Genomic DNA, 12,331 nt, shown 5'->3' on the forward strand with positions numbered 1-12,331 from the left:
TGTTGCCTTTCACTAGGTCTCAAAGCGCTTTGCTTATCTGTGTAATGTACTGTGTTGAGAGTGTTTGCCCCTGCCTGTGTGTGTAGGTGAACCCTAGAGGAGGGACTGGTGGTTGTGAGCTTTCAGGATGGAGTGGTCTGTCTGCTGGAGCTCTACAACCCCCAGATCTTATGGGTGGTTGCCGGACGCAGTCGCTATGGAGAAGCTGAGCTCCTTCTCAAACAGGCCTTCATACCGCACAATGCACCTGTGACGGCCATCGCGTACGAACCCAACGGAGAGATCCTGGCAACTGGGTATTCGGACTAGCGAGTGCCGCCGACTGTTGACCAATGTGAAATCAATCATTAGCTCCCATCTATAGACAATCCACTTGTAGATCAAAAACCAACTGGATGGGTATAATAACTGTGGTGTATTGAGAAATGTATTATGTGTTAATGAGTTTAGATTTAAAATGGTTGCAAATAGCCAATGGGATTTGTATGCAGGGGTTCAGTTATTTGAATTGACAAATGACAATGGGGTTTCCGTTCTTTCATTGAAGTGATTGGATTTCGAGATGCAAGGGCGGTAAAAGTTCAATGATGTATGGAAGAGTTGGGCTGAAGACACTGTAGAGTGTAGTCGACTGTAATGTGTTAAGGAGAACATTAAATAAATATGTCCTGGTTATTATAAGTACGCTTCGGAGTCTTCAGTAAAATAACCCAGCTTCTTAGGATGCAACAATAACCAATATCAATAAACCTCCCCTCCACAATCTCTCCTTCCCTCTCTAGAGCAGGGTTTCCTAAACTCGGTCCTGGGGACATCCCTGGGTGTGCATTTTGGTTTATGACTACACAGCTGATTCAAATAACCATCTCATAGTCAAGCTTTGATTATTTGAATCCGCTGTGTAGTGCTAGAGCAAAAACCGAAACGTGCACCCAGGGGTGGGCCACAGGACTGAGTTTGGGAAACCGTGCTCTAGAGTATGGACTGTACTGTGTTCTTCACTGTGGGGGACAGGTACGACCTTGACCTTGGCTTTGTCACAGTCCCAGGACATGTACAGGGGCTGGAGTGGTACCCCCAGTCACATGTCAGTCTGATCCTAGATCAGTGAAATATTGACAAAAGACAATGGCACGTGAGGTTAATAATAGTGATGGGAAGTTCGGCTCTTTTTACTGACTATGATCTTTTCGACTCGTTGAGTCAAAATAAATAATTTTTATGACTAATTTAGTTAATTTGAGCCAGTAATTCCCAGAGCACGCAGAACACACTACCGGCGAACGATGAACTGAAAACTCAAGAGTCATAATTCTACAAGACTCTCGTTTACATGTCGTTCACCATAGTCTCATTTGTGACTGAGACTTAAAAAAACGTGTGCTTTAAACACTGTAGGCTACATTTGTTGATCGCTACAAATAAGATACTTTCTTGATACTTTTGAAACGAGGTCTAGTTGTGGCAGCAACCGGACTAGATTGTGAACGACTCTTGGTGGAATGCATTGCTTGACTGCCGTGATGGTGATGAACACAATATCGTTCACGAACTGCAGCCTCACAAACGATTAATTCTCGAGTTCGAGTTTGTTGAGCAGAGGCTGCATATTTTTTGGTTCTACAAAGCTGTGTCCATCATAACATTAAATAATCAATTAATTGCATTTATTCTTATCCATGCGATCAATAATCAGTTCTAAACATGTATTTTTCTAATCTATGCTGCCTGCAGCATGATCTATTTTCCTGTGGGCATATGTGACAGACAGTTGTTTGTCGGACGACGTCGATGGAGCCGCTGAGCCGGAGGAACATTTATCAATCGTGCTCTAGAACTCATTGTAATCTCTCATGGACAGACTCCGCAAACATAAATTGTAATCAAGCATCTGACCAATTACGCAATACTTTAGTTCTGGGTTAACCGAGATTAGCAGGTCAATCAAACAACTAAAATGAAGGCGTCACACAGAAAAACGAATCATGACTCTCGAGTCAGTAAAAAGAGTCGTTCAACAATAACGAATAGTATGCAAACTGCACATCACTAGTTAATAAATCATAACCCTCCTTCTGTGTGTGCACATGAGTGTTCAGGACAAGAACACCCTGCTGGTACTGTATTGGAGTGGTGACGTGGTGGAAGTGCAGTCTCTAGACCCGGAGGCCCAGAACCACAGCACCACCTACCACACCTCTGACACTTTACCTTCAGCAGCATCAAATTACGCATCAAGGTTTGGCCCTCACTGTCTGAGATTAACTGTACTGTAAACTTTAAACACAAACTAGAGATGTGTTTGTAAATATTTAAATGTCAGCGGGAGGAGAAGATTGCGTTCAGGCAGGCTCTGAAGGAGAAAAGGCAGAGAGAGAGAGGCCCGGCTGAAGCAAGCCAAGGAGCAGGCCCGTGAGCCCACTGACGAGGAGCCGCAGGAGGAAAATGAGGAGGAAGAGTATGCAGTCCGGCAGTGTCAGGGCCTCCCCTCTGCAGCCATCCGACCTCCATGCAGGCCTCTTGGGCCCTCAGTCTCCATGACAACCAGTACGGACAGCTGTGCTGTAGCTTTGATGACCAGTTTGTCCTGACGACGGGGAGGACGGAAACATCTTCTCCTTCAGCCTGCTGCCCAGGAGGACCTGCTGAAAGCCCTGCAGCACAGCAAGGCCAAAGACCCCTCACCATGGGTCAGTGGGATAGAGGGAGAGTGGGACAGTAAAGACATGAATTACACAAAATGGAGGGTCAGTTCTGTGGTTGACTGTGTGTTGTTGTTGGTGAAACAGGTTGGCACCGAGATGGAGGGTGTGGCACAGGATATCAAGGACCCATCAGCATACAGGTGAGGGAGATACCTAGTAGAGAGACAAACAACATACAAAGACACAGCTGGCTAAAGGAAAACCAGTCCCTCTCTCTCTCCCATCTCCCTCTCTCTTTCATCCCCTCCTCTATTGCTCTTTCTCTCCCTCCCCATCTCCAACATCCTCCTTGACCTTTTCCCTCTCTCTGTAGCATCGAGAAGGCTAAGCAGAAGTTGCAGATGGACCGTATGCATCGGGAGGCTGAGCTGAGGAAGGCTGAGAGATGTAATAAGCTGGCTGAAATGCAGAGTCAGTTTATAAAGAAGAACCAGGTTCTGAGCCAGAAGAAAGAAATGGAGGATAAACTAAACACCAGGCAGAGCAAGATGGTTGTGTGTGTGTGTGTGTGTGTGTGTGTGTGTGTGTGTGTGTGTGTGTGTGTGTGTGTGTGTGTGTGTGTGTGTGTGTGTGTGTGTGTGTGTGTGTGTGTGTACTCACCTGGTAGGGTGCCATTTCATATTTGCCCATTGTTTCTTCCAAGTTCTGGGATTACCGTGGTAGCGTTCCAGAGTGACCAGAGGATCTCCACCTATCGTCTGCTGGCACTGTTCCAGAGGTTCCACGAGCTGAAACAGAGAGGGAGGGCAGGGGGCTCGGGTACAGGAACGTTGGAGGAACAAAGCCGAGGCTGACAAAGACCGCTCCAACATCACAGGTAAGAGAAAGGGGGAGAGAAAGTGTGTGTGTGTGTATTATACCTACCTGTTACTGTTTATATAACATCATAATGTGCGTGTCCCTGGCCAGCGGACCAGGAAGACCAAGGTGAGGAGGCTGTTCTTGCGGCTCGTGTGGTTCGTCCAGGGGGCAGCAAGCCGCCAGGCAGAGAAACTCTGCAAAGCTATATAGAAGGCAGAGTGAGTCCGGCTAAGACAGGGAAGAGGATGAAGGAGTGGGCTGAACTGTGAGTCTTATCATATGGCCTCTGGTGGAGTTTCCTAGTCTTTCAGAATCACTGTCTTCACTCTTCCCTACATGACTATCTCCATGTGACTCTGCGAATGATTTAATGACAATGATTTAAAATGAAATATGATAAACCCATACACATACAGTAACTAACTACTATCACATGTAGCATGAATATCCCCACCCCCCCCAATAATTCAGTGATATTGATGATTGTGCCAATCCTACCAACAGGGCCTGTAGCCGTGGCCAGCAACCAGAGGAGGTGGGCCAGACTGCTGGAGGCAGAGAGGAGGGAGGAGAGAAGGAGACCCCCTGTCCTACACCTGCAGCTAAAAGGAGAAAGAGGGAGGTGGAGGAAGGAGCTGGTGTGACAGAGCTGGAGAAGGAGATAATGGAGTTGGAGGAGGTCAGGCTGCTGTATGAACAGGACTCCCTGCTGGAACAGGTCAGCCTTTCCCCTAGTTTACTTTCCAGGTTTAGTGCAAAGGCCCCAAAAGCAACATCCGGGCTCTCTGGCATCAAAATTGTCAACTGAAACCAAGCCAATTGTATATACTGTATTCTATTCTACTGTATTTTAGTCAATGCCACTCCGACATTGCTCAATCTAATATTTATATAATTATTAATTCCATTATTTAACTTTTAGATTTGTGTGTATTGTTGTGAATTGTTAGATACTACTGCACTGCTGGAGCTAGGAACACAAGCATTTCGCTAAATATGTGTATGTGACCCAAAAAGTTTTTATTTGATTTTGACATGTTTCTATAACTGATTGGAGTCCACCTGTGGTAAATTAAATTGATTGGACATGATTTGGAAAGGCACACACCTGTCTATATAAGGTCCCACAGTTGACAGTGTCGGCAGAGCAACAACCAAGCCATGCGGTCGAAGGAATTGTCCGTAGAGCTTCAAGACAGGATTGTGTCGAGGCATAGATCTGGGGAAGGCTACCAAAACAATTTTGCAGCATTGAAGGTCCTCAAGAACAGTGGCCTCCATCATTCTTAAATTGAAGAAGTTTGGAACCTCCTAGAGCTGGCTACCTGGCCAAACTGAGCAATCGGGGCAGAAGGGCCTTGGTCAAGGAAGTGATGGTCACTCTGACATAGCTGCAGAGTGACCTGTGGAGATGGGAGAACCTTCCAGAAGGACAACCATCTCTGCAGCACTCCACCAATCAGGCCTTTATGGCAGAGTGCCCAGACGCAAGCAACTCCCCAGTAAAAGATACATGACAGCCCGCTTGGAGTTTGTCAAAAGGCACCTAAAGGACTCTCAGACCATGAGAAACAAGATTCTCAGGTCTGATGAAACCAAGATTAAACTCTTTGGCCTGAATGCCAAGCGTCACGTCTGGAGGAAACCAGGCACTGCTCACCACCTGGCCAATACCATACCTACGGTGAAGCATGGTGGTGGCAGGCATCATGCTGTGGGGATGTTTTTCAGGGACTGGGAGACTAGTCAGGATCAAGGATAAAGATGAATGGAGGAAAGTACAGTGACATCCTCAGGACCTCAGACTGGGGCGACGGTTCACCTCCCTACAGGACAACGACCCTAAGCTCACAGCCAAGACAATGCAGGAGTGGCTTTGGGACAGTTCTCTGAATATCCTTGAGTAGCCCAGCTTGTCCCCAGACTTGAACCCGATCAAACATCTCTAGAGACCTGAAAATAGCTGTGCAGCAAGAGGGACCCGATAATGCTTTGTCATTATGGGATATTGTGTGTAGATTGATTTGGGGAAAAAACTACTTAATCAATTTTAGAATAAGACTAACATAACAAAATATGGAATAGTGAAGGAGGTCGAATACTTTCCAAATGCACTGTATATCTGGTTGGAAACTATTCCAATGAGGCAGATTTTGGCGTAACTTTTGGATTTTTTCTCCACAATTTCGTGGTATCCAATTGGTAGTTAGTCTTGCATCATCGCTGCAACTCCCGTACGGACTCGGGAGAGGCGAAGGTCGAGTGCCGTGCATACTCCGAAACACAACCCAACCGCACTGCTTCTTGACACAATGCCCACTATACCCGGAAGCCAGCCGCACCAATGTCAGACGAAACACCCTACACCTTGCGACAAGGACATCCCTGCCGGCTAAACCCTCCCCTAACCCGAACGACGCTGGGCCAATTGTGCTCCGCCCCATGGGTCTCCCGGTCGCAGCCGGATGCGACAGAGCCTGGACTCGAACCTAGTCTCTCTAGTGGCACAGCTTGCCACGCGGGAGTCCGATTTTGGCCTAACTTGCACGTATATCTGAGGCTTGGTCTCTATTCAGACCATAAGCAGTTTTCAATGTAATAACCTATCGAAGTACACAACACGCTTGTGCTTGCATTAGAGGGTGCGTGCTTTGAGATGCCCAGAGGCACGCACAGAAGAAACGGGCGAGGCTTTCGTGAAGGGAGGGGAATAGTCACGTAACCAATGACGTCAGGTGAGCCAGGAGATTCGTCATTTAAACCCAGGCGGGAAAGTAGAAGTCTACATTGAAGGTGTACGTCCCGTTTTGTTTCAGGTTGTGGGGTAAAAACAAAGTTTAACATGGTGAGGACGAAGGCAGACAGTGTCCCCGGAACTTACAGGAAAGGTAATGGTCTACAATCAAAACTTCAAGTTATGTTACTTATTTTGATTCACAACATGCTAGCTAACGATAGTTAAATGGTTATTCATTGTACCAAACTGGAATCGCTAGCTACTGTAGCCAGTGAGTTTTGTGAAGATAATTGCAACCCCTGCATTCCATTATTTTGTAACAACTAACTGCTAATATTCGATTTTAGTGATTAGCTAACTAGATGGCTTGATTGACTGGGTAAGATTTGTCTCCCGCCATTTCAATAGAATTGTGAACACAGATGGCGCTCATGCTAACCCAGACGCGTTCGTACTCGCATCATGGTTTTTGTGCCGGATTGTTACCTTAACGTTATTAAACGTGTTGTTTACAACGAAAGACTGGATAAAAAAAACATGGTAGTAAAATGTTTTATTGGAGTATTTTCGTTAACTAACTACTTGTTATTCAATATCCTCAATCTGGCGCCAATTTCACCGCCCAAACTAAACAAACCAGTCACACATGTGTCGGTGAAGATTACTTTGCTACTATACACTATAACTCTGCATTTCAATACACGGCGTTTGCTTAATAAAATGACTTAATAACTAACACACTTATCCATTTTCAGCTGTGGCTGCATCTGCACCCAGGAAGTCATTGGGTGCCTCGAGTTCTGCAAATGCATCAAGCGGCTCTCAAGCAGGCACGCCTGGTGAGTGTGAGTCATGATTTAATTCAGGCTTAAAGTTAAATTGTCTAGTTAATAGCCCATATTTCCATGTAAGCTAGATACCTACATAACAATTTTTGGTAGATGGCTAACAACTATTGCCTCTAGATGTATTTCTTTCTCATGTGTCCAAGTGGTGAGTAGTCATGGCAGATATTCTTCTAAATTGTGAATTTTAATGCTGGCATTGTTTTGCAGCGAAGAGTAAATTTGCTGGCGGGAATCCTGTGTGTCCTCGGCCCACCCCAACTTGGCAAAAAGGCATTGGGGATTTCTTTGGTGGGCCCTGCAGGGAGCCTGAGAAAGAGAACCAGCTCCCCCAGTCAGATGATGAAGAGGCTGGAGGCAGTGGAGTGTCCAAGGCATCCAAGAAGTACATTTGATTTCTATTAAGCTTAGTTTTAGAGCCAGTCCAAAAGCAGCCCTAAAATGCCGACCTCTTTAGTGCTTGCAGATCTGGAGGAAGTGGAGTGTTTTCTCAAACATTTTCATTAGAATCTGTTCCAAAAATGTTGCCAAAGTTACTAATATTAAGAATTCATTATGATACTTTAATATATTGCATTGGTCTGTTCTCCATAGATAACTTGGTAATGTTTTTGCAACAGATTCTGGGGAGTAATAATTTTTTGCCCTGGTTTAGTGGAACTATTTGCCGATGGGAAATGTGTGCATTCGTGCTATTTTTGATTAGTGCTCATCTGGCTGTTTGTGATTCTTTGTAAGCGTGTATGTACGTTGGGTGATGTACCCTGAAAATGTGAAACCTGGCACATCTATGACTTTAACTGTGCTGCAGAGCCTGTTCAAATGTGATTATGGGCCAAACATTGCTGTCCCATCTAATGTCAACCACTCACCTTTCAGATCCAGACCACTGCCTGCTGAAGATGAGGATGCTGATGAATGAGCTTTGCCAATCGTGTCCCAATTAAAAAGCCATTGCGCCTAGTACTTGAATGGGCTGGCAGATTTTGTATATATAATTGATGAATTCATGGTTTTTGTACAGGAGTTTAATAAACCTTTTTTTGTATGCCTGATTCCATTACCTTTTGTTACGCTCTTCCTGTTTACAATACCTAGTCTATTTTCTAAATTGCACTTAGGTTTTCTGTGCTAACAATGTTTCCTTTTGTTATTGAAATGCCATGATGGTAGAATTAGCAAATGTATCAGTCGATTCCCTGCATGTCCAACAACTATGGCAATCATGCCCCTAATTTATTAGCCAATATTTTTCTGGACATATGGGTAACATCTACATACCAGTAGATGGTGCTAGATCATTAAGAACAATATCAAAATGTTGTGGACAGGATGTAATGCATACTTCTACATCAATGAAATGGGACAAATAAGCACCCACCCTAAAAGATTCGGTCACTTTTTTTTGTAGGTTAAATGTAATGAGGATCACTGCCTCTATGAGCAATGCTTGATGTTGATTAGTGTTCCATGATTAGACTACCTGTATTTTGTCCAATTTCTATGAGTTGTGGCCCTCAAATAACCTCAATACTGTTAGTGCAAAAAAAGAATCTTAGAATAAGTTGTCCCAACAATTTGTTTAAATGCTTGACCTTTTGTAAGGTGAACCTCCAGTGCTACATGTTTGGTCAATACCATGAGATTTTCAACCAGTATCAGGAAAGGTTGGCGGAACCAATTCTTCATTGAGAAGTGCCAAGTGTGACAGACATGTCATACGCCAAGGTCACTTGTAGTACAGTGCTCTGGAGCAAATTAGGGGTTAAGTGCCTTGCTCAAGGGCACATTGACAGTTTTTTTTTTTTTATACATTTTTACACCTTGTCAGCTCATATTCAAACCAGTGACCTTTTGAATACTGGCCCATGCTCTAACCGCAAGGCTACCTGCCGCCCATGAAGCACATTGACCTGTAATTTCCATGATGACAATGTTCTATCAGTATACACTTGGAACTGATTTTCTCGCAGGATGTTGGAGCAACACTTCCGGGACCATTTTTTCAGAGACTGAAGAGGAAGCGAGACATTCAGTTTAAATGAACGTAAGTATACAAGACCCAGCTGCTATTGCATTGGTGTCTGAGACACCCTGTTAGACCGGAACTGACCGCTTTTTTCAATGGTAAACAGCCGGAGTGAGCTGTCTTCGTTTATGCACCATCTTTGATTTTTATATCAGTGGAGGCGAACTGAAGAAGGCTCTGGGATGCTAACTGAAAACACCAATTGACGTCGCTTCCTCGTTTCTGGCGTAATCGCTACACGGAAAATAAATGACTAAATGCATCCAGGACCACATTGAAAGTAAGTAACATTTCCACAAGCTAACATTGGCTAACACTAGCTTATCTGCGTTTTCTGAACGCCGCCTAGGCTAGGTTTAGCTAGTAGCAGCTAGCTAGCTAGCAACTTGCTGGCCTGAATTGAAGACGTTGCCTGGACAATTACCTTTAGCCAGCTACTGTAGTTAGCTAACGAACCACCTACCTAGGCTAGAGAGCATTGGACCACAAGGAAATACATTCACTGTTTTGTTTGTGTGTGGTGCAGACAGTACTATACATGGTATGTAATGGGATTGTGAGTGGTTGACTAACGTTTGTGTTGTCTGTCAAATGCGAGTTTCCGTCATTAGTTAACTACTGTAATAGTTAGCTAACGTTAACTGGTGATCTAGCTAGGAGGATAATGGCAAATTGCTAGGTTATCTAATTAAGGACACGGGGACGCTCGTTTTTCATAAGTGGTTAACGTAAACTCGTACATCGCCTTGGTCCGTACAATTGCCCTTATTTTAGCGCCCCAAAAACGTAATACTTCCAGATCAACTGTAATGTCAATACCATTGTAAAGCACAATTTCTCCCCTTTCCAACAAAATCAATTACATGACCTAAACACTGCCCGTTTATGCATAATTCAAGAAGGCAATGAGCACCGTCGGGTCTTTTTAAAAATGGCGGGTGGGGAAGCGAAACTAATGCGTGATAGTGATAGTGAGAAGGACAGATGTGGTGTGGGAAAATTGCTTTTTTCACTCGATCTGTCCAACTTATCATCTTATCACCTCTAAAATGTAAATAAAACACTATAAAGAGTTTATATAATGTGTCATTACATACCTATTTGAAGGTTTGTGTCGAATTTGAATCAGGCTTTTAGGGCGGTGCTAAAGTGATCTTAGAAGTAAACAACGGCTTTGAGAATGATGACGAAAAAAATGACCCTTACCCAGTCACTGTCCATTTCTTGTTTTTAAAGGATGAGAGAAGTGCTACACCTGGTGGAGAGAGATTGTAAGACAGAAATAGTTGCTTTATGCGTGCTGTACGTTACAACATGACATGTAACGGAGGGTCAGTTTAAAAAAAAAAAACTTTTCTCCAATACTATAGAGCCATTACCATGTCGATCAGCGCTTGAATAGAAACCTAGTTCACACCCCCGATTTTGAAGTCAACACAGTCGCTACAGTCCCATTTAGTTTTCTTTGTAGCCTCGTTTGAAATGTCGCGGTTACGCACATTTGTACGGAATGGGGTGAGTTTACGTTATCTATGTCCAGTAATCTGGCACGTTACTCTAACCCATGTCAGAACCAAGCTAGCCAGGTGTCTGAGTTTGTGTTTTGTATTTATTATGGCTACTCTTCCTGGGATCCAGCAAAATTAAGGCAGTTATACAATTATAAAAACATTACAATACATTCACTACATATTTCACAAAACATTAAGTGTGTGACGTCAGGCCCCTACTCTACTAGTTTAATTGAGGGGTCAATGAAAAATGCATCTGTTGACCAATGGGTCAACAATCAATTGTTAATTGTGTAGGTAATCCTCTAAAACAGTGGTTACCAAACTTTTTATAGTCCCGTACCCCTTCAATCATTCAACCTCCAGCTGCGTACCCCCTCTAGCACCAGGGTAAGCGCACTCTCAAATGTGTTTTTTTGCCATCATTGGAAGCCTGCCACACACACTATATAATACATTTATTAAACATAAGAATGAGTGAGTGTGTTTTTGTCACAACCCGGCTCGTGGGAAGTGACAAAAAGCTTCTTATAGGACCAGGGCACAAATAATAATAATAATCAATCATTTTGCTCTTTATTTAGCCATCTTACATATCAAGCTGTGTGCTTGCAGTAATTGTTTCAAAACATCTCCTGCCATGTCACTGATGTGTCGTGAAACAGTGTTGTTTGATAAAGACATTGTCTGTATAGTTTTTATGGCCTTTTCCCCCCAGCATTGTCCCAGCCATATCCGCGGCAGCAGGAAGAAATAAGTCCTCCACAATAGTATGGGGCTTGCCTGTCCTAGCCACTCGGTCGCTCACCATATAAGACGCTTCTGGGGGGGGCACACAATGCAAATAGTCCGGGTAGCCATTTGATTACCTGTTCAGGAGTCTTATGGCTTGGGGGTAAAAACTGTTGAGAAGCCTTTTTGTCCTAGACTTGGCACTCCGGTACCGCTTGCCATGTCGCAATTCAACGGCCCAGACACGAGAGGTATGTGGCAGGGTCTACAGTCAATCACGGACTACAACAGAAAAACCAGCCCCGTCGCGGATCAATATGCCTTGCCTTTTTTGCTCGCTTTGAGGAAAATACAGTGCCACTGACACGGCCCGCTACCAAAACCTGCGTGCTCTCCTTCACTGTAGCCAACGTGAGTAAAACATTTAAACGTGTTAACCCTCACAAGGCTGCAGGCCCAGACGGCATCCCCGGCCGTGTCCTCAGAGCATGCGCAGACCAGCTGGCTGGTGTGTTTACAGACATATTCAATCAATCTTTATCCCAGTCTGCCCCCACATGCTTCAAGAGGGCCACCATTGTTCCTGTTCCCAAGAAAGCTAAGGTATCTGAGCTAAATGACTACCGCCCTGTAGCACTCACTTCCGTCATCATGAAGTGCTTTGAGAGACTAGTCAAGGACCATATCACCTCCACCCTACCTGACACCCTAGACCCACTCCAATTTGCTTACCGCCCCAATAGGTCCACAGACGACGCAATCGCCATCACACTGCACACTGCCCTAACCCATCTGGACAAGAGAAATACTTATGTAAGAATGCTGTTCATCGATTACAGCTCAGCATTTAACACCATAGTACCCTCCAAACTCGTCATTAATGTCGAGACCCTGGGTCTCAACCCCGCCCTGTGCAACTGGGTCCTGGACTTCCTGACCATTCTAGTTTGTTGTTAATGTGGACACAAAGG

General features: G+C 44.5%; 2 protein-coding genes across 6 annotated transcripts in view; both read left to right on the plus strand.

Annotated features, from left to right (window-relative positions):
- Positions 1–6,252: 6,252 nt before the first annotated feature.
- On the plus strand, positions 6,253–8,143 carry LOC120053494 (PCNA-associated factor-like). Of its 2 annotated transcripts, none has more exons than XM_039000621.1 (4): positions 6,253–6,394; positions 6,999–7,088; positions 7,299–7,473; positions 7,968–8,143. In XM_039000621.1, exons 1-4 carry the CDS (start codon positions 6,349–6,351, stop codon positions 8,008–8,010), a joined length of 354 nt encoding a protein of 117 aa, XP_038856549.1. In that variant the 5' UTR covers positions 6,253–6,348; the 3' UTR covers positions 8,011–8,143. The 2 variants fall into 2 exon arrangements, with proteins under 2 accessions (XP_038856549.1, XP_038856550.1); XM_039000622.1 differs by having other exon boundaries at positions 6,256–6,394; positions 6,999–7,082.
- A 936-nt stretch (positions 8,144–9,079) lies between these two features.
- The window catches only part of LOC120054039 (casein kinase I-like), a 55,162-nt gene continuing 51,910 nt past the window's right edge, over positions 9,080–12,331 (plus strand). For 3 of the 4 annotated variants that reach the window (XM_039001402.1, XM_039001403.1, XM_039001404.1), the window contains exon 1: positions 9,097–9,397. The gene's annotated coding sequence lies outside the window, so the exon portion shown is untranslated. Of the gene's footprint in view, positions 9,398–12,331 lie in introns of all 4 variants that reach the window. The other variant, XM_039001400.1, reaches the window with a different exon arrangement.

The sequence above is a fragment of the Salvelinus namaycush genome, chromosome 9, assembly GCF_016432855.1.
Source record: "Salvelinus namaycush isolate Seneca chromosome 9, SaNama_1.0, whole genome shotgun sequence".
In the NCBI taxonomy this organism is placed as follows: domain Eukaryota; kingdom Metazoa; phylum Chordata; class Actinopteri; order Salmoniformes; family Salmonidae; genus Salvelinus; species Salvelinus namaycush.